Here is a 21,297-nt window from a genome sequence, read left to right on the forward strand (position 1 = left end):
TGATTTGTAACGGTGGTGCTACTGAGTAGTTTTAATTCTTTTTATCCCCTTTATCTTACTATTATTGCAACTTCATTTTATGTAGTTTCTTAGATGGGACAGCTTTTTACTTTGCTACACTCTCTAATCGATGTTGTATTTTGTTGATGTGTTCAGCTAAATGCGAAAACTATTGTAGTTCTGTCCGTCTTGGGAGAGGGACCCCTCACATGTGCCTCCCTCTGAGGTTTTTATTTTATTTTTTTGTTAAAAGTTGTTTTTTGGTAGTTACTTATTCTTGTTTAGGATTAAGGGAAGAGGATGTCACACCTGCGTAAGCCACATGTTGTGATGTGTGAATATGGGTTAAACAAATAAAATTTGATTGAGTGATCTAATGACCAGGCCATATGGCTCCTAGGACTGCCATACAAGCCAGTAGCCAGTCAGATCTACCTTTAGCCTCCACTTACTCCAAGTATTGGGATTAAAAGGTTAAAACAACCTGATGACACCAAGGTACAACTGAAGATTATTATCAGGGTTCCTACAGGTTTTAACAAGATAAATTTAAGACTTTTTAAGACCTTTTTAAGACCACTTTGAATAGAATTTAAGACCTATTTCACGATCATACTGGCAAAAAGTATGAAGGAAAATTACTATGAAAGAAGAAATTAGTCACAGAATTACTTACAAAGTAAATTTATATCCATTCAACATAAGAACAATGACTGAACATAACAGTACACAAGTCAAACAAGTCCAAAATGGTAACAAATAGAATCAGAAATAACTGAGCCTTGTAATCAATAAACATGCTTTTTTTTCAAACAGTTACCCAGTATGACAGGTGCACTCGCTAATGGAGCATTTGACACAGGTGATCGTCTCGAAGCAGGGGCGAACACTGACGAGATGGAGTTTGTAGTTGGCTTTTCACGTGGGTTTTGTGTTTATCTGACTGGGCAAGTGACTCTAAAGCCCTTACACCCAATGTTCCAAGTTTTACTGTTTTCTTGCAAAGAGTACAGTGGGCTTCAAAAGCATTCCCTTCCACTGGTTTTAGCCCACGCACTACACGTGCTTTTATGCAACCAAGATGGGTTAAACTTACACTTCCCCATTATTTACAAAATTCGTCGACACACGAGTAAAATTTCCCTCTTTTCGCTTGATTGCTGCGCACCTGTTCAGTCTCTAGGCCAGTGGTTCTCAAACTTTTTCTGTCATGCCCCACTTTGGAGCTAGAATATTTTTCATGCCCCACTCACTACCCTGCCCCAACAAAATGATGACAAAATGGGCCAAGTTTAACATGTGCATTTACATAAAATACACATGAACATTAAATTCAACTTACTTTAAGGAATTTCTGATGTGCAAATAAAAAACTTTGTGACATTTGACACTTTTTTCAAAGAATAGTGCAATAACTTTGGTTAAATTCAACTTAATTGAAGTACTTTTGGTGACATTTATCACTACATTCCTCAATCAATCTCGACTTTTTCAAAAATAGAAAAAAAATGTATTAAATTATTGTTACAACGATGATAAAGCTCAACCAAAAAGAACACATGCATGTGACTGGGGTGTAATGTTTCTAAGTGTCTTCTTAATTTGTTGGGTCTCATACTGTCAGCTGCCAGTTTTCAGACCTAAAATCCACACTGGTCACCTTATGTCCTCCTTCATTCACTGTGAAGCCCCGGGGCCTGTGTGTGCTGTCTGGGGGACACGCGCACACACACACGTATTCGCCCGCACAACACTGTACAGGGAGCCGCTGTAGAGCCGATGGTTGCCGTTTTATTTACTGTTACACCGTTAAAGACATGCGGACGTCAAAACATTAGTTCCGCCTCACATTTCCCCTCCCGGCCGCGCGCCCACCTGTAATGCCTCTGCGCCCCACCAGGCACTGGGTGTTCGCCGATAAGTCCTCACCGGGGGCTGCAAAGTTAGTGATTATTGGTTCTGTGCTGATCTATTTCCTTACGAATTGTTGCGTGGGGGGACATTTTGCAGCGCGGACCTTTGCCCAAAACACATTTACTGGAGAACAAGTGTTAAGGCCGGCGCATGCTTCTGCGTCGTCAGGGGCCCGCAGGCACGCAGCTGTAACGCAGGACTCGTTGTCATTCATGGTTCTCCAACCGTTGCGCGTGTTGCCATGCAATTCCCCGCCAGAACACTAGGCGCAGTAATGTTTTTTGTCGAAGTCGGCTCTTCTTCGTGTGTTGCACGAACAAGAGCGATTTATTTACATCGCCACGCCGGCTCCGCAGAGCCTTTTTCTGGCGGAAAAATCCGCCGGTTAGTGACGGGTTATACTAGTGGACATAGTGTCGGATCTCTTCTGCCAAGTGCTCTTCTATCTGGTCCATATTCGTTCTTCTAAATCTTCCGTGGTTTCCGGGCATGAACCGGAAATGCAACTCCGGAAATGATGTAGTCAGCAGACCAATCACAGCCCTCGCGGTCGGGTGACGCTTGCGGGGCTTTGCCGTCTAGTTAGAAAAATTGGCCGACGCACGTAAGGACGTAGGAAGGGCCGTGAGGGGCCCGGAAGGGCTCTTGCATCTCCGTTCCCGTGAAAATGCAGAAGCATGCACCGGCCTTTCCTTTAACCTCCACGAGGCCAGTGTCACGGCTCCGGACCACTCCGTGAAGAAAGAGGAGGAGACGTTTCTTTCCCTCTTAACGGTGACACTTTATTTTCTCGCTGTACAGCAACAGCATCACTCCCATCGCGCTGTCAGTGGTCATTCACTTTATGTTGTTCACACATTTTAACTCCTTTTCCCAAGAAACAGTCTCATTGTGTGTCTCTCTGAGCGAATGAGTGGGTGCGGAGCCCCGTGGCCTGTGTGTGTGTGCTGTCTGGGGGCACACACACACGCATTCGCCCGCACAACACTGAACAGGGAGCCGCTGCAGAGCCGCCGGTTGCAACCACAGCCTGTATTGCGACTCCTGGCTACGGCGAAAGAACGATGTGTTTACGGTTCCACCGTTAAAGAGATGCCGACGTCAAAACATATGTTCCGCCTCCCAATCGCGCGTGACCCAGTTTGAGAATCCATACATTTTTAAGACCTGGTCGAATCAAATTTAAGACCTTTTTAAGACTTTTTAAGGCCTAAAATTTCGATTAGTAAATTTAAGACCTTTTAAGACTTTTTAAGACCCCGCGGGAACCCTGTATTATAAGCTTTCAATTGCTATGGGTAAATGGGGTCTTTACTGCTTGTGGCCAAAACCCAGACATAAAAACCTCAAGAAATCAAAGGGTGAGCACTCAGACTGACATTTTTTACTGTGACAGCGAACACTGCCTGTGTGCATCAGCTCATACTCAAGCCTACCCTGGAGGAACCCTTTTTTTTCCCTCCTCCAGACGCTATCCTTTCTGTACATTCATACAAAACTGAAAAACAAAATGTCACTCAAGCTGATAGATTTCCAACTGCAGAGGACCTGTTTTCATCTCATATTTGCAGAAAACAGACAATAAAATGGAAAATACAAATGAACAGCAAATTGTCTTTAGAAAATAAGTGAGTCACATCAGGCAGTTTATTTTGATAAATTAAATGAAATTCTGGCATTTCTTTCCTTAATCCTTCTGAACATAGATAAAGTCTTTCCCACCTGAAAGTCCAGACCATGGTCCGAACCAAGGTCCATGGCTGTGTTACATTGTTCACACATTGCTATTTAAGAAGCAAACTAAAGATTATTGTATGACTTACGTACGTCTTGATATCATCACCTACGTAGGCTATGTCTATCTATACTTGACATTGATTGGTTTAAGACGGGCGTGTGTCTGGTGTCAGTGTATCGTTGATTTGGTTATTGTAACCCAATTTATTAGCATATAGTCTTATTCTCCAGTTTAGCTTTATGGAGGTCTGTTTGTTAAACCATGTGATTCACATATTAGCAAAGACTGTTATTTGTACTTTGCAGCACATAAATAATCCATGATTCAAATCCAATCCATGAAACTAGTAGTTGTCAAAATCCAAACATAGTTTTGCACATGTATATTCGTATCCCCAGGATGAAACATGTGAGCCTGGGACAAATGAGTGTGTGTCTCACCTTGTGTTCCCACGATCTCCATGTGGAGGTGAGCGAGGCCGCTGGCTGTGGACAGAGAGAGTTTGATCATGCCCTCCACAGTGACGGTGTAGCGGTTCAGGTAGTCAAACAGGGAGCCGTGTTCATGGTAGTCCGACACCAGCCACAGCTGAGTCCAAGTCCCGTTATCTGCACATTACCAGGAAGACAAGCAGGGAGATAAAGGAAATGAATGTGGTTATGTCCTTGTGCTTTTCCAGAAGTAAGTTATTTCCGCTACAGTCTGACTGATCTAATCTTATTGTGCAGTCACTACATGTCCTTCTGTGTGAGTGAATACTTAACAGTCTCTGTGCCAATATAAAAGTTCAGCACAATTTAAAAATGTCTTTTGACGGCTTTCCACAGGTTTTAAACACAGGTGGGAGATACAAGAACCATGCTCATGGGATTTTCTATGGTTTACCACTAACAAATAATTGATTCACGGCATAAAAAATCATTAATATCAACCAACATGTATATTGATATTTTAATGAACATTGTTGCTCTTTTTGTTGTGAGATATATTTTGATATTGTCCTTGTCTTTTTCCATTATTGTTTGTGAAATATAAGTAAGAAACATGAATAAAAATCCTGTGCTGTCTTTCTTTAACTCACCCGTACCTTGTCTGTGCGAGTGTGTTTGAACATTTTGGGAGCTGTTAAACTGTGTGAACTGTTACCCCCCAATGCTGTCTAACGACCTGTAAGGTCAGTGAACAGTTGCCTGCACCTCCTTCACCTTTAGCAGATCTGCTTTTCTTCTCTGACAGCTCAAGTTCACATAAGCCCACGCTGTCATTTGCAGATGATAAACTATGCCTAATTTGCAGGGTTTAGAACTGACATGCATTTTATTTAGCCTCACAAGTGTGTGATCTGCTTTCTGAAATCTCACAGTCAGTAATTTGAGTCAAATCGTTTTACTTTTGGCTGGCTCAAGTCTGATTAATATTCCAATCTCCCTTAGTGTGTGCTAACCCCAACTCTTCCCCTAAGGCCTCTCAGGATTCTCCCTCACCTTTGTTGTCAGCAGCAATGAAGCCCAGAATGTTCTCATGTCTTAGCATCACGGTCTGGTAGATCTCAGCCTCACGGAACCAGGAGCGCTCCTCCCGGGAAGAGAAAATCTTCACGGCCACCTCCTCGCCACGCCACTTACCCCTCCACACCTCTCCAAAACGCCCTTTACCAATGCTCTCCTGTAGGATAATGGTTCTGGCGATGGTCCTCTGGACCAGCAGCGGCAGACCTGGAAAGGAAAAATTACTAAATGAAAACAGTCACAGTGGAAAACATGTGGAAAAATATAAAAGCATTTAGAAAAACGCCGTCCATGGAAAGTTTCCAAGGCTTGAGCTCAGGGACAACACGTTCTCTCTGGCCTGATAAAGACACTACCGGGGAGGACAGAAGACGGAGCAACAGAGCATTGTCTGTCCCTTGTAACTCCCTCAGCTAGAATGGTTACAGGGATGATCTGAGACCTTCGCATGATTCAGAACAAGATGTTTTTAGGTCGACACAGTTTAAAAATAATGAAATGTTTTGCAATGACAACATCCTTTTATTACTTTACAGCCTACACACAATGATACCATATATTTGAAAGAAGCCAATATTGGCCGATCTATTAGTCTGGCTGATTTGTCAGTCTCTAGCAGATACTGTAACTGATCAATGCTGTATTCTACTTTGCTACTCATACTACTTATAATTCCAAATCACACACTGTTGATAACTTTACAAATTACAACTCAAAAGTTGAGATTGGCCTCATAAAGTGACTGTACATTGTGTCATGTCATACACTCGCCATAACATCAGAGACTTACATTAGTTTGGTGGAGACTTTCAGCTTAAATATAACCTAAACTTAAAACATGCCTTCACCTAATAATCCTATGATTTATGTCATGAGAACCTGCTTTTTATCCATGCAACTTAAGGAACACAAGCTCCCTTAATGTGACTGTGCGAACAGTTAGGTCCCGAGCATGAGTAATACCTGGACCACACACAAACACACCCACATCCACACAAATGGTGCAATATGGTGTGAACTGCTAGGAAGAATGAATCTAAGCTGTTCCTTGGCAGTGTGTTGGAGGTGCCAGTCCCCACAAAGAGGTGCTAGTTTTCAGCTCACAAAAACAAATGCTTTTGCCAGTGTGTGCAGCCAAAATCTGTGTTTGTGTGTGTGTTTGAAGACACACATTCACAGAAACACAAGCCTCACAAGCTTTTAGTATTTTACTTATTAAAGGGCACTTCTGCAAACCCAGAGTTACAACTATCGTAAAAATACTAGAGGGGCACTCAGTAGAGCAACAAACCTCTGCCACGACAGAACAATCCTGCAAATGATCATCTAATTCCTCTAGTTCAAGTATAAAAGATATGGAAAGTGGTCTGATAACTGAGATGATTTGCCTTAAAACATAGTAAAACAAAGAGAAAAAAACCTTGTTTTGCATCTGCACCAAAAATTTGTTCCTCTTTCCAAGTTTAGGGAAAATCTGTTTGGTTGTTTTTAAGTTATGTTGAAATGCACTTATCTGTTCAGGCCTCCCTGGATCTACACAGATATTAGACATACAAACACACAGACCTAAGATTGGTAGAACTGTGAACACAAATAGTCCAGCAAATTACTGACTGTAAAACAAACTATAATATATATACACTTTGGTTTTCTGTCTCGATTATACAAATGAGAATTATAACAAGCTAACTATTCAGCTTTAGAGGAGATTTACCAGTGGACTCTGTTTATTCTGGAAAAAAACATGCTAATTGTTTCCACAGCGACTTATTTGTCAAAGAGAGGAAGAAGATTTCTCACTAAACTCTGTGAGAAAGCAGTTTAGTATAGTTCCCAAAACATTTGAGGTCTCACACTCAGATATGCACCCCGGCAACAAACATTGACGCAAAAGTACTATCTGCTACTAACAGGTGCATCGCATAATCTGCTGCTTTCTTTTAGATAAGAAAAGACGTGGCATCATTACAAAAATGTGAGATTTAAAGCCACTTGGACATGACTACAGATTAAGGTTTATTCTTTACTTAAAAAAAGATATTTCGCAGCTATTAAAACTCTTGTTCCTTTTTCAGCCTCTGAATCTACTGAAGGTTTTTGTTTTTCATTTAACAGTTTCAGGTCAACAGAACTGCTCTCTGAGAACAGTTCAGAATAAGTCACAGCTGAAACGCATTCTGACAAACTTCTCACTTTATTACTCCTGTTTGGTCATCATTGATTTTGAGTTATAAGTATGGACATGAACCATAAAGCTTCCTAACATGTGCTGCGATACATCATCAGCCCACAAACACCCCAAGTACCCATCTGTGCCCACCTGATCCAGATCCAGAGGTGGTCATGTCGTAGATGAGGTCCTTCAGTGTCGTTCCAACAGTGATGAAGGGATGGTCCATGGAGGGATCTTCTTCATTAGGGACTCGGTGGTGGTGGTGATGGTGGGCCGCGCCCCCGGCTCCCAGACCCCTGTGACTGTGGCAAACATAAAATGCCACAACAAGCAGCAGGCAGAGAACACACACTGGGCCTGCGATCACCGCTGCAAGGGCCACAGGGCCCAGAGGAGGAGGCGATTCTGTAGTGACTGCAGGACAGAGAGGAGACAGACACAAAGATCAGATTAGAAAACACAGTTCAACAGCTCAAATGTTTCTATGTGACCTGTGAATGCGTATTTGACAAAAATGAGTTTAACATGCCAGTCAAACCATTTTCAACACGTGAGACAACAAATGAGGCCACACACTGCTGGAGGAGCATACGGAGGGCTGGCAACTGGCAAGTGGCAGATCTTAAGTGCTAGCCATGAGCCAGGAAGATAACAGGCCAAGTGGCGCGGGGGCACATTCCATCTGCTGGGATAATGGGAGGTTTGGCCCAAATGTAACACACACACACAGTTGATTTTCTTTAGTTGTGAAGAGATTGATCTTCATAATGAATCAAATTAGCTGCATATCCTAACGTCACCCATCACAATGGTGGTTTCAAACTAGATATTTGTCAACATGTGTGTGAGATAAGATCACCATTTTAATACGATTAATTGTGTAGCCCTTGTCTCACTCTTAGCCATTCACTTACATCTTCATGTACAGGCTGAATGTTACAGGGAGAGAAGGAGAAATGCTGACTATGCTATCATTTTCATACTGATATTATTTAGTGTGACCTTTCTCAGAGTTTCCTGCCCAGGGACCACAGATAGATCTAGTAGATGTATTTGTTTTTTCATTTTTCTCTTTGAGATTAAGGCACTTGTGTTTTTAATGCATATATGTACATGAATATGGTTTCTTCAATTTATGCTGTGATGCTTGACTTTTTCTTATTTGGCTGGGGTAGACCTTATGAGCAAGCCACACGATCGTGTCAGTACCCAAATGTCAGTTCTGATAATGTGACGCACTAAACTATCTCCAAGATTAAGTGTCCTTGTCCCAATACAACTTCTAATTATAATAAAGTAAATGCATGGTGACTTCTTCTGGAATTTTTGTACTAATCCTTAGAGTTAATAATATTAAAATAAAAACTTTTAAACACACAAATAGCATTTGAATACTAATTTGGACATTAATTTCCATGGCAACAGCAGATGCTTGAAGGTATTTTAGTCAGCCATACACTGTAAACCTGAACAGTACTACGAACTCATAAGTATTATGGTTAGAGCACTCAAAAACAAGTATCGAGTAAACCCAACAATAAACTTCTGAGTTCTGTTAACTATTGATGCTGTTTTAATTTCCATTGGATCAAAGAGTGAACAACCAGATATAAATTAAAATGTATGAGTAAATGGAGGAACGTAGCGTCTGACGTCGTCGACGTTACGTCAGACGTAACGAGTTCAGGCTCAGTTTTCAAAATATTCAAGATGGCTACCCTGGTGCGAGAGAGGAGTAGAGTAAAACTGCTTAAAAGTTCGCGAAATAAGACGGATTTTATCTAAGGGCCGTGATAAAAAAAACAATTAGCTGTTATCTACCGTTTCTATTCACTTCAGTACGTTACTCGGAGGCAGTTGGGCGTCGCTATTTTTGTAAGTAATTTAACATTTCTCTTTATTGAAACTTTTTGAGTCGTCAACGACAATTCTGGGAGATGGCGCTGTACTAACGGCAGCCTGTCGCAGCAGCTCCTGGTACTACTGTCGGTTTATTGTGTTTTTATTACGTTTGCTGTTTGTTTTTTTATATTTATTTTTGCACTGCTCTGTGCATCGTCGTACTGCACAAGGACGAGGTGCTTTTACTACTGATTTTTACGCTTTTTACAACTTTTAACCGCACTTCGGTCTCTTTGGATTACTGGGAGCATGCCTGCTACACACGCCGGCTTTGTTTACACCCGCGACCAGCTGATGGCCCTGAGGCACACAGCCCTCTTGGCCGGAGAGAGACCCATCATCCCGGAGGAGTTAAAGAGGAGACGGCGAGGCTGCAGAGCGGGACTTAAACGGAGGATGGAGAAGAGGAAGTTTAAGCCCTTCATCCCTGCAGTCATCACTGGAAACGTGAGATCGCTGGCAAATAAAGTGGACGAACTGGAAGCGCTCATCAGGACGCAGAGGGAGTACAGGGAGTCCAGTGTTGTGTGTCTCATGGAAACGTGGCTGCACAAGCAGATACCAGACTCCAACGTCACCATCCCCGGCTTCCAGACGGTCCGAGCTGACAGACACCACCGCGAGCGGCAAGAAGAAAGGAGGGGGTCTCGCCGTGCTCGTGAACAACAGGTGGTGTCACCCCGGGCACGTCATGGTTAAACAGCGTGTCTGCAGCCCGGACATCGAGCTCGTCGCTGTCAGACTTCGTCCGTATTATTTGCCGAGGGAGTTTTCCAGTGTTTTCGCCATCACTGTTTACATTCCTCCATCCGGGAACGCGGAAGCAGCGTGTGACGTCATCCACTCTGTGACTGCAGGATTACAAACACAACACCCCGGGGCCTTCATCTTCATCACAGGTGACTTCAATCATGCCTCCCTCTCATCCACACTCCCTACCTTCTTCCAGTTTGTCAAATGTGCAACACGCGAAAATAAGACTTTGGACCTGCTGTATGCAAATGTTAGCGCCTCGGAGAGCTTTTCGTACACCTCTGATTTTTCTAACTGTACGTGTTTATGTCGGAGAGCCCACGGACAGCTCTTGGCTGTGATTGGTCCGCGAACGACATCATTTCCGTACGACATCATTTCTGTTGGATGTCATTTCCGGACCTGTAACTTCCTGATTCACAATAAACACATACACAACTACGATTCTACGATTAATGTGACGTGTGTGTTAAGCCAGCGGAGTTGTCCGGCTGACGGTGGCTCGTTAGAGCACTGACAGCATGTGTGCACGGTCACATACGGTTATAACGAGCTTTCAAAACGGCGCTAGCGGGCTAACTGCGGTGGTAACAGTGCAAAAACCCGCCGTCACGACTTTAATTCCACTTCTATCATGACACTGTTTCTATAATACCGTCAGGTTAGAAGCAAACACTGGGTAGTAGTTAGTGTCGGGAGTCCCTGCTGACTGTGTGTGGAAGCTGGGGGGGAGCTAGCTCCGTGTAGCTGCTAGCTACATGTAGCCTCAAGCAGATTCAAGCTGTGGAATCAGCAACACAGTTCGGAAACAAGACCGGGGAACCGCTGCGCTAAGAAACGATAACATCAGCATTTTGACCCGCTGGTTGTCACTTTATTTAGTTCTGTTAGTTACCATGGTTCAGTGTGTGGGAGACAAGCTAACAGAGGTAAACAGAGACACGTGGACTTCTTCTTCCCAAATGGGGTAGGCTTCTCTGAGCTCATCTTCCGTTGCGCCACCTATGGGTTTGGCGGTGAATTTTTTTCAACGTACAGTGGTCGGACTAGTAAAAATCAAAAAGACTCTTTGCCCCCCGTCGAGCCCTCTCCGAGAAACGGATACGTAGTAGCATACTGGAGCCTTAAGGACAACTTCAGAAGAAAACTGGAGCACAAACTGGAAGACAATAACACCAGCGACGTCTGGAGTGGGATGAAGGAGATCATCGGCTTCCAGAGGAGAGGTGGGGGAGTTGAATTTGAAAGTTGGGGCTTGCAGCCACTTGGTTTACACCACAGTAGCAGTATGGAGGCATGTAATGTTGTTTTTTTATACTTCTGAAGAATTGGCTGCAACAGTGTTTACCCCTGAAACTCCAGAAGAGTTTTGTGGACTCCAACATTGCACCCACCCATCCATTGGCATAGTGCCGAGTAGATAATGAGGACATCCTTTTCAGTTAACTATTCCCTTAAAGTTGTACGTTTCACAAGTGCACATATAGCTTTGTTAAAATAAATAATGACGATGGATGACTGTTACACACAGACAGAAGTAAACAATATCTAGTTGGCATAAATTTTACTGAACAAAACAAATCATTTCAGGACACACAACAGGCTTCTGTAGTGAGAAATTTAAAAAGGAATAGTGTTGAAAGTTTCATCCAGATAAACCCCTACAAAGATTGTCTCTGAGTTACACAGGTTACAAAAATGAAATGGAAAAACTCCACTATGTGTAAAGCCTGAAATGGGAACTAGAATCTAACCTTTAACAGACGAAGATGGATTGGTAAGATAAGTGTAGAGTGAAACAAACCTCTACTAGCTTCACAAGAGGGACGGAATACGGATGAGAGCATTTAATCAGCTTTTTTTATTCCACGACACATAAAAAATAAACAATTGGATGAAGAGCAGCAGTACTGGAGAAAGTGTGAGCAGAAACCCAAACGCTCACATATTGTCTGGTCATGTATAAACTACACTCTGTGACAGGGTTATTGCCCCCAGATTGTGTAACCGTGATTTGATGCCCTGCGGACATAATTTAAAAGAATCTCTTCTAAATCCCGATGCCCGCATATAAAAAGGCCACAACAAGGAGCTGGTTGAAACGTAACCCTCCCCACCAGCAAGTGGCAGGTCATTGTAGAGGAAATATATTCCATGGAAAAACTGACCTGTTATCTCAGGACTACAGAATACACAATAGAATGGATGGGATTTGTTCTCTGCTAGTCTAAAAAGAATGGATAAGACGTTGTGAATAATGTGCCCATGTAATGTTTCTCATATATATATGTCTTGATATTCAATAGATTTTTTTTATCTTCGTAATAAATGCTATTCTGGATTTTGTTCCAAGTGATGAGTTAGTGAAATAAATAAAAAGTGACTTGTATGACCTTACTATATGTGAATCTGTACGTTTACTTAGTATTAGGAATAGTCTTGTCTTATCCGTTGCCTGTGCACTTTATATGTTTCACCGTGGGAGAGTGGGAAACGTTCTATCGATTTATTTGTATGTTTGAACATGTGAAGATATTGACAATAAAGCTACCACTGAACCATTGATTAGATTTAGATTGCAGTGCATTATATTTGATATTCATTTGAATGCGATCTGTACTGGATCATGAATAATGGACAACTGTCTGAGAGTAAGTCAGGCCCCACCTAAAAGAGTCCTGTTCATACATTCAATAAAATATTTTTAGTATAACACCGAATCATAACATTCATAATCTCAAGTCATAGTAAGCAGTAAGACATATTAAGGTCGAGACCTTATGATATCGTAGTTACATTATAGATCAGTGGAGTCTTCTCACATAATGAGAGGAGAGTTTAAAGATGAGTGTTTACTGTTTATAACTGTAGGTCGTGATAACTAGTATTTTACAGGTGAGCTTGAGATGATATTAGATGTTATATTTGATGAATGTGGGGACTACCACTGATAAACAAAAACTGATAAATTTTTTATTTAAAATATGAGGCTGAGAGACAGTTATGTGTCTAAACAACATGTTACACCAGTAACACCAACAACTGCAGTGACCCTACTGTGTGCGTTTTTTCTTACCAGGGAAAAATTCAAGGTCAGGGTCTTTGTTGCAGTAGTCCGTGGTACAGCATATTGGGTAAATACCCGTGTCATGTTTAACGGACGGGGCACAGATGAAGGGCCGGTCTCGCGGGAACAGTTCATTTTCTTGTACACACTGGCGCTGCTCAGTGGTTTTTCGGCTGCCGGACTTGCGTATGGCGACGAAGCAGACGCCATCTGTCGTGCAGCTGGAATTTGCGCTGCAGCGGTCACAGTAACACTGGAGGGCTGGAGGAGGAAGGAAGAAGAGAAGAAAGAGTTACTACAACATGATCCAATAAAATGGCCACCACGTTTAAAACATTTATCTCTCCAGTACTTTGCAGCACTTCTTTACCAAAAATATCTTAGTTTTCAGAGCTGCAGATAGACCCAAGTTGACAGTTGATCAACATAGACTGAATAAGAGTCATGTCAATCATTTTAAATACTACAGCAACATTACTAACATGTAAAAGCTTTTATCAAGCCCATGACTGTGCTGTACGTGTAACACGCTTCTCATACATGCATGGTAAAATTTCTTGGATAAATAAGATTCAACACTAATTTTTCATTTCTGTTACGTGTCTGAAGTCAAAGCATTCCCTCTATTATGGCTAGTTCTCTCCTCTTTTCAATCCACTATTTAACATCCCATGGGGAAATTCATTCCTCCATGTCTGAGCCAGGAAACTGTTCAGCTGCTTTCCTGCTATTTTACACCTCAGTGGATCTGCTGTGTTGTCTAAATCCATTTTTTCATAAAATGTCCCTATATCTGTGAAAAGAAAAAAAGAATTAAAAAAGGGCACTTTTTCACAATGTGTGTGTGTGTCATTGTCTGTGTGTGTCTCAGTGTCTGTTATGTTTGTAATTGGGAAAAAACTCTCATGGAGGCAATGTGAGAGGTTAAATCTCTCCAGTCAACACACTTAATGATTTATTTTCCTATAAACGTTTGCTCTTACTGCAACTCTCCGTGAAAGAGAAAGAACAAAATGCAGGCGGGCACAAACACACATTCACATCTGCAGTGCAGCTGGAGAGCACATGACTGACGTCACAAAAAGGCCAAGGATCTGATCGTCTTAAAGCGTGTTTGGTTTAGTCCTCCACATCTGACAGGAACTGAAACTCAGAGCCGTGAGATCCTTTCCAGAAAATGCTGTGACACAAACGTCACAGCTTAATATATTTTTACTTGCTAGTAACAAGCAGACTAAAATATACAAGTACTGTGGGCTCCAAATGTCGGAGACTATTTTGGGGAAGTTGTGTAAGGCATTTGGAAGCAATGGGGGTTTTAAAAGTGCATTTAGTCATGCGTTACTACCTTACACTAACAGTTAAATACTTTTCCTACTTTTGGTGGTAATGTGATAGGGGGTCTGTGGTAATATCTGACGGCTGTTGTAGAAATCAACCATCTCTGACAAATATTTAACAGCTGTTACCTCTGTGATGTTAAAGTAAATCGATGAAAAGTGACTTACATAGCTGAATATTAGCTACTACTACTAGCTATAATATGAAACGATAAGGACTTTTGGGAACAAGTTATTAACTTCCTTTCATAAACATATGATGTGGAAAAGTTGTCTCAGAGAGGAAATTTGAGGTCATACTTGAATCTACTAAGCAGTGTTGGGCCCCAGGCTATTCATTGAATGCACTGCTGTATCATGTGTATTGCTAATTAGAGCTAATCATTAATTAGACTCAAAGTGCTGCTAACAACAAATAAAACAAACAGATACATGATAGTAGATATGTGATGTTTTGACATGCTTTCAGTTGTTTCAGGGAGTTCAAATGTAAAATGTTTCAACTAAAGGCCGATTTATACTCGGCTTTTTACGCACGCATGCACGCGAGAGACGCAACACGCCCCTCGCGTACTTGCGGGGGGCGTGTTGCGGCTTGCGTGCGTCAGCCAATTTTTCAAACTATACGACAAAGCGAAGCGAGCCTCACGCAGCCCGCAAGGCTTGTGATTGGTCTGCTTACTACATCACGTCCGGAGTCGCATTTCCGGTTTCATGCCCGGAAACTGCGGAAACCACGTAAGATTTAGAAGAACGAATATGGACCAAAATAGAAGAGCACTTGGCAGAAAAGATCCGAAACTATGACCACTAGTATAACCCGTCACTGACCGGCGGATTTGTCCGCCAGAAAAAGGCTCTGAGGAGCCGCCGTGGCGATGTAAATCTTCGTGTGCCACACACAAAGTAGAGCCGACTTCAACAAAAAACATTACTCCGGCTAGTGGTCTGGCGGTGAATTGCGTTGCAACATGCGCAACCGTGGGGAACTATAAACCAAAACGAGTTCGTAGAAGCTGCGTGCGTGCGTGCGTGCGTAAAAAACGACTATAAATCGGCCTTAAGCTGAACTTTTTCAGTAAAAAGGAGCTGGAACCACAGCCAGAGGCATCTTTAATCACCTCTAAACACTGAGAAATCACAAGCCAGACAACAACAGAGTAAGGAAAGTGCTTATTGTAGGGAAGTCTGTTTAGCAATCCTCCAGACATTAGCAGTGGTATTCTAGAGTTCTATGAATAAACCAGGTCACTCTCTCTGTGTGTCCTTGCCTTCAGCACAGGGTAGACAGGGAGCTCATAGCCTGGTATCATTATGCAGCTCAGAAACACTTCATGCATGCCTGGCCACCCAAAGGTAACACAACACACTTTCTAAGAGGAGACCGTTGAATAATTAACAGGTCAGGCACACGGCCTGTTGGGCAAAGAGGTTTGACATCAGCAGACACAGAAGGTTTAACAATGTGAAGGGTGGTACAAGAGCTTCACAGTGATGATTAGATTAATAGAATCGTTAGAATAAAATTACATAACTGAAAAAAGTGTTTTTTATTTTACTTCAAAGAATCATCAGTCTGAGAATGTTGCAACTTTATCAAAGTTTCACTGTAAAAGGATTTCCTAGTCCTGGAATTCGTGGAACTGTCTGGAGGTAAATTCCAGACTGGAAAAGTGAGGGAGGAGAGTAAATCGAAACAGCAATGCTGTCTGTGTGTGTGTGTTGCATTTGTCAGGTTTCTCTAGAAGAGGAAGAAAGGAAGGCAGATCATACGGCAGACAACAGGAGAAAACTAAATAAGAGCCAGCTGACACTGGTCTCCTCTGACTCAACCTCAGATAAGTCAGATAAGTCTCGCCTCTCCCGTATACACTCTCAGACTGTCAGCACATCATCAGCCATGTATGTCTCAGATGTCTAGACAATAGAGCTGTACAATATATCTAAAAATTATCTCGCTCTCTTTGACACAGCTGACGTCTCTGACTTGCTGCTGTGTTGGGCAGGTTGTAGTGTTTAAACTTAACCAAAACTAAGATAAGATATGGACAGCAGGTAGATACAGTGATGCTAGCCGGAACACCTATATATCAAGAGAGTGGCTATGTTCACACGGACAGAATGATAATAATTATTCACATTACTGAAGTTTACTTAGTGATTGTTTGATTCGCTCCAGAGTTTATGAGTCACACATTTTAACACTTTGAGAAAAAAGTCCAGAATTTCAGCACACTCAGTTCATGTGCCGAACAACATCAGATGCCAACAGCCAGGACATCAGTGTAACGGTGACCGGAAGGATCTAGATTCATGGTCGAGTAATAACTAAATACATAAGATCATCTGCTTGGATGTGAAGAGCGACAGAGACATGCGTGCATGCACGCACTTTAACAGGGTTACTTGCATAAGTATGCTATTAAATTACAAAATGGTTTGAAAATGACAATAATATCATTTATCACAATATATCGTACAACAAAAGTTGTTATCGTGACAGATCTGCCTTAATATTTTGAACAACGCACAAAATTGTAGGTTTCCTTGCGGAGTCAAACACATCCAAGCAAAATAGGAATTGTACAATGCAATACCCTTTACTAGGGATGGGCATAATTAATCGTCGATCGATTAATTGATCATAAAGAATTTCGTCGATGACATTATTTTGTCTTCGACGAAATTCTGTTGCGTTCACTGCCAACACTGCGAAGCTATACGTCTCCATGAGCGCATGAGGAGATCAGAATATCCGACTTGCCTGAACGCAGCAAAGTGACGATGTTAGCAGCTGTAGGAAGCAGCCCGGAGTTTTACTCGACAAGCCCCGCTGGGCGACCGGCGGCTGGCGGAGACTAGCTCCAAAGCAAGCCCCTTCGGACCCGGACAAAGCCGGGTCTGGTGGAGGGGTTCCGGGAGTGAGGACGCGACAACCACCGGACTGAGAGGTCGAGAAGCGTCAGATCGAGCTAGCTCTCAGCGGCTAGCTGCTAGCCGTTAGCTGCTCTCTCAGCGGGGCTTAAGTGTACAGCAGCGCATATTTTCAAGTGTAACCATTGAAGGGATCCATTTAACTGCCACAAGAGTTGTTCATCTTGTAATAAAGACCTCAATGAGGAAACACGCTGTGTTTTTTCTATTTTCACTGCATTTTAACAGTCTATAAATAGTGAATTTTAATATAAAAATATTAATGATTAATCGAAAATTCGTCATTAACTCTCCCGACAATCGATTAAGACAATTTAATCGAATGCCCATCCCTACCCTTTACTGAATGGATTTGCCATGATTTCATTGATGCTTAAGAATTTACTGAGTTGACTCTCTATGCCACTCAGAGACAGCAATGATGAATGACTCGTCTCTGAAGCCGCAGTAGCGTCTCAGGTGTCATGTTGTTGTACCTAATATTTGTAGCATCACATAATTAATTCAAATCCAACTTTAAAAAAGGGGACACATTGACATATGAAGATACTACCTTAAATGACAATCTATTATTTACAAGATGCATTTAATGTGAACTTGAATTTAAGTGGATGTCCCATCCATTTTAAGTTAAATTACGGTCGCACCACATGACAATTTTTAAGGCCAGGGCCAATTCAACTAGATGAAAAAACAATAAAATCAAATTATTTGAAATTTATATATGATTTTATGTGTTCACAACATTACATACTTTTTTTTTTATTTTTAAATTGGCCTGTTGAAAATCCTTACACGTCATTGACCCTTATATTAGACCCGTGTGTGGCTCTGAATCCAAATCCTGAATCAGTCAGCATTTTCATCAAGAGAAAGAGCTAACCAGGTCTCTAGATGTGCACAGCGGTTTTGGTTTTATAAGTCAACAACACTGATTAGTCTGAAAGATGTGGTGATGAAATCAAAACCAAAACATACACACCCATTTCTTCTGTTATTAAAGAGAGCAACAGTGTCTGAGCCGGTTAATACTGCTTTAAACTTTTCTCATGTGTTTTTGTTCCAACATAGAAATAGCAGGATAGTTGGAGGAAGATTTTATTAAAAAGCAGTCACCTGCAGAGATTTCATATTTCAGTGCACAGCTGTAGTCTCCAGACAAACAACTGAATGCTTTTATGAAACAAAATAATCCAAATGACAAGCCTTCTACGCTGTTCCCCGAGGGTGCAGGCTCTTTCTTCTTACCAAGATCAATCCTCTCTTTCTCTCATTGGCACAGTTCTTCTCTGAGTGAACAACACTTGAAGCATCTGCAGAAAACAACTCAGAGATAATCCTTACTACAAAGAAACCGGGTGATATAATAGCTGACGTACATTGGTTTACAATGGTTTACAATCAATGCTTAGGGAAAATATGTATTAAATACACTGCAGATCTAGATGTAAGATTGAATTTGAATGCGCCTCATGAACATGTTCATAGATGGTCAGGTTTAGCTGAGAAATGCTCAAATCACAGAGGGGGGGAAAAGGGTTTAGTTCTTTTTTTTTATTCTCGCACTAGTGCCTGAAGCAACACGTAGCCTACAGTGGATCCCTGATGTGAGGATTAGTTTCAGATATTTGTCTCTGAGACTTTTGTCATTTTGTTAGTGTTGCTCACATCACTGAAAAGGCACAGAAGCAAAGAAACAAAATAAAACCATCAACAGTATTCCTGGAAAGAGATGAAACTGATGAATTTGTATTATAATTTCAGTTTGAGATTGGCCAACAAAAACGTAATGCTTCTTTTTCAAGTTGTAGCATAGAATATATTGTCAATAAATTTGATAATCGATTGAAAACTTAATACATTTTCGTTGCGGACACATCTGATGATGAAAACTCCACATATTTTTGACATTTCTGAACAGAAAGTTCAAATATGATATCATAGGAGGGGAATACTGCAGCTATCTTGCGAGCATCTTCCTCTTCATTTTCTACTTCTATTGTTTAACAATGTCTAAACTTCCTGCAATTTAAAGACTGAATTATCCAACAAATTTCAAATTTTCACTTCAAACAATCAGAACCATGCATTTCATTGAAAGAAACCCCAAACACAATCTTGTGTTACACGGCACACCCTCAGTATTGAGGACACTAAATAAATCTTAAAATCCATAAGTCGTTTACACTTGTGTGGGCCGTAGTGTGAAGTGTGGGACTGGTAATGAAGACAACTGGGACGGACATTCACACCGTGTGTCTGATATGATAGAGGAAGTATGAGAGAGGAAGACAAACACAAGGCCAGTCTCTCAATGTGGGCAGACAGAATGTGGCTGACTAATCTGAGATGCTGCTTAGAATGACGCCAGGCAGGCAACCAGACTAAACACACACACACACACACACAACACGGACCAAAAGCCTGTCTCACGGTTCCCAAGACGGCTCGGGCATATTTTAATATGAGTGAGTGTGTGAGTGAGAGTGAGAGAGAGTGTGTGTGTGTGTGTGTGTGTGTGTGTGTGTGTGTGTGTGTGTGTGTGTGTGTGTGTGTGTGTGTGTGTGTGTGTGTGTGTACAGTGAGGTGTCTATGGTTGCATGGAATTTGATCTGCTGTCTTGTCATTGGTCCGTGTTCTTATTCTGGATGTTTGATTCTCCATCTGTCCCTTCACCCTCACTTATATCTTATGAGATAGTTGTCTCCCAATCATAGATAGCTTTGGAGTAATGAAGCCTTGTCACACATTGTCTGGTTAATACAACGTGTGCTGTTTTTCATGTGAAACCATAACACCTGATCTCTACCGGATGCAGCTGTGCAACAATCTGGTTGCCAGAAATGGTTGATTGTCCCTCCAGCCAACAGGACAAGTTGCTTGCATGTCTTTACATCAGTCGTAAGAGGAGCTCTCGTCTTCATCCACTATTTTTGACCGACCAGCATAGCCACAAAGTCTCTGTCACAACACAAATACAAAATGAGCCCAAAATGTGCATTCCCCAGGCTAGTAAAACAGGAAAAGGTCTGAAGAATGTTGCAAATCAATGTTGAAAACAAAGCACATCAAGCCACCTGAATCAGAAACATCGTGGACAAACACAAAAGTGCGTGCTGAAAAAAATGAAAGTTTGAAGAATTTCAACCTCTCAAATGAGAATTGTTAGTATTTGACTCATACAAGGAATCAAAAGTCATGACACAGTATCTCTACTTCTGATGCTTCCATTTTCTCTGTTCTTTGTTTTAAGCCACATGCCACTCAATTTAAGTTCTATATGAAATTATTGGAGTGTCCCATTAAAAACAAGGACCAGGTGAGGATAGGTTGTATTTTAAGAAATTATCTTTATCTCCTCATTCTCCTGATATTGTCCTTCACAGTAATGTCAATTAAATCAAGGAGATTGTTCAGGCTAAGATTTCACCATTTTTGGATCTCTTACATCATCATCTTCACCATAACTCAACATCTCGGCATGGCAGGTCAGACCTCCAACCTCCACGGCTGATTCTGAATCGGAAAAGGCATTTGTGACAGCCAATCTCTCCCCTTCATGCTTAAAGTTCACTATGCTGTGAAAGAGACCAGAGAGAACGAGTGGAAGTGGAAAGAGTGGGAAAGTAGGTCAGTGTAATCCACAGATTTCCAAATAATTCAGAGAAAAACTCTCTTCACCTCAGTAAGAGCAATTTTGAGAAGCTAAACTGACATTTTCTATAGTTTTCTCTACAATGACAAGACAGAATGAACGCACAAAAATCAACTGAGTTTTCAACCACTCGAGAGGAAAAATAAATCCACATTGACCCTAATAAAATAATTTATCTTTTAAACTTCAGTGTATAAAATTACCCTTTCAAGCATAAACAACAGATATCCTTGCCTAAATTGAGAGACTGCAAGTGTAACTAAAGGCTCCAGTATGCTTCTACGTTCTCCGTTTCTCGGAGAGGGCTCCACGG

At 41.6% G+C, this 21,297-nt stretch overlaps 1 protein-coding gene across 1 annotated transcript in view; it reads right to left on the reverse strand.

The window, feature by feature from the left end:
• tgfbr1b (transforming growth factor, beta receptor 1 b) overlaps positions 1–21,297 on the reverse strand; it is a 57,591-nt gene that overhangs the window by 16,624 nt on the left and 19,670 nt on the right. Inside the window, exons 2-5 of the mRNA XM_061093904.1 lie at positions 13,065–13,316; positions 7,481–7,747; positions 5,137–5,367; positions 4,093–4,260 (exon numbers count right to left, since the gene is read on the reverse strand). Of these exons, the coding sequence (XP_060949887.1) occupies positions 4,093–4,260; positions 5,137–5,367; positions 7,481–7,747; positions 13,065–13,316 (918 nt within the window). The remainder of the gene's footprint in view (positions 1–4,092; positions 4,261–5,136; positions 5,368–7,480; positions 7,748–13,064; positions 13,317–21,297) is intronic.

The sequence above is a fragment of the Limanda limanda genome, chromosome 20, assembly GCF_963576545.1.
Source record: "Limanda limanda chromosome 20, fLimLim1.1, whole genome shotgun sequence".
Lineage (NCBI taxonomy): Eukaryota > Metazoa > Chordata > Actinopteri > Pleuronectiformes > Pleuronectidae > Limanda > Limanda limanda.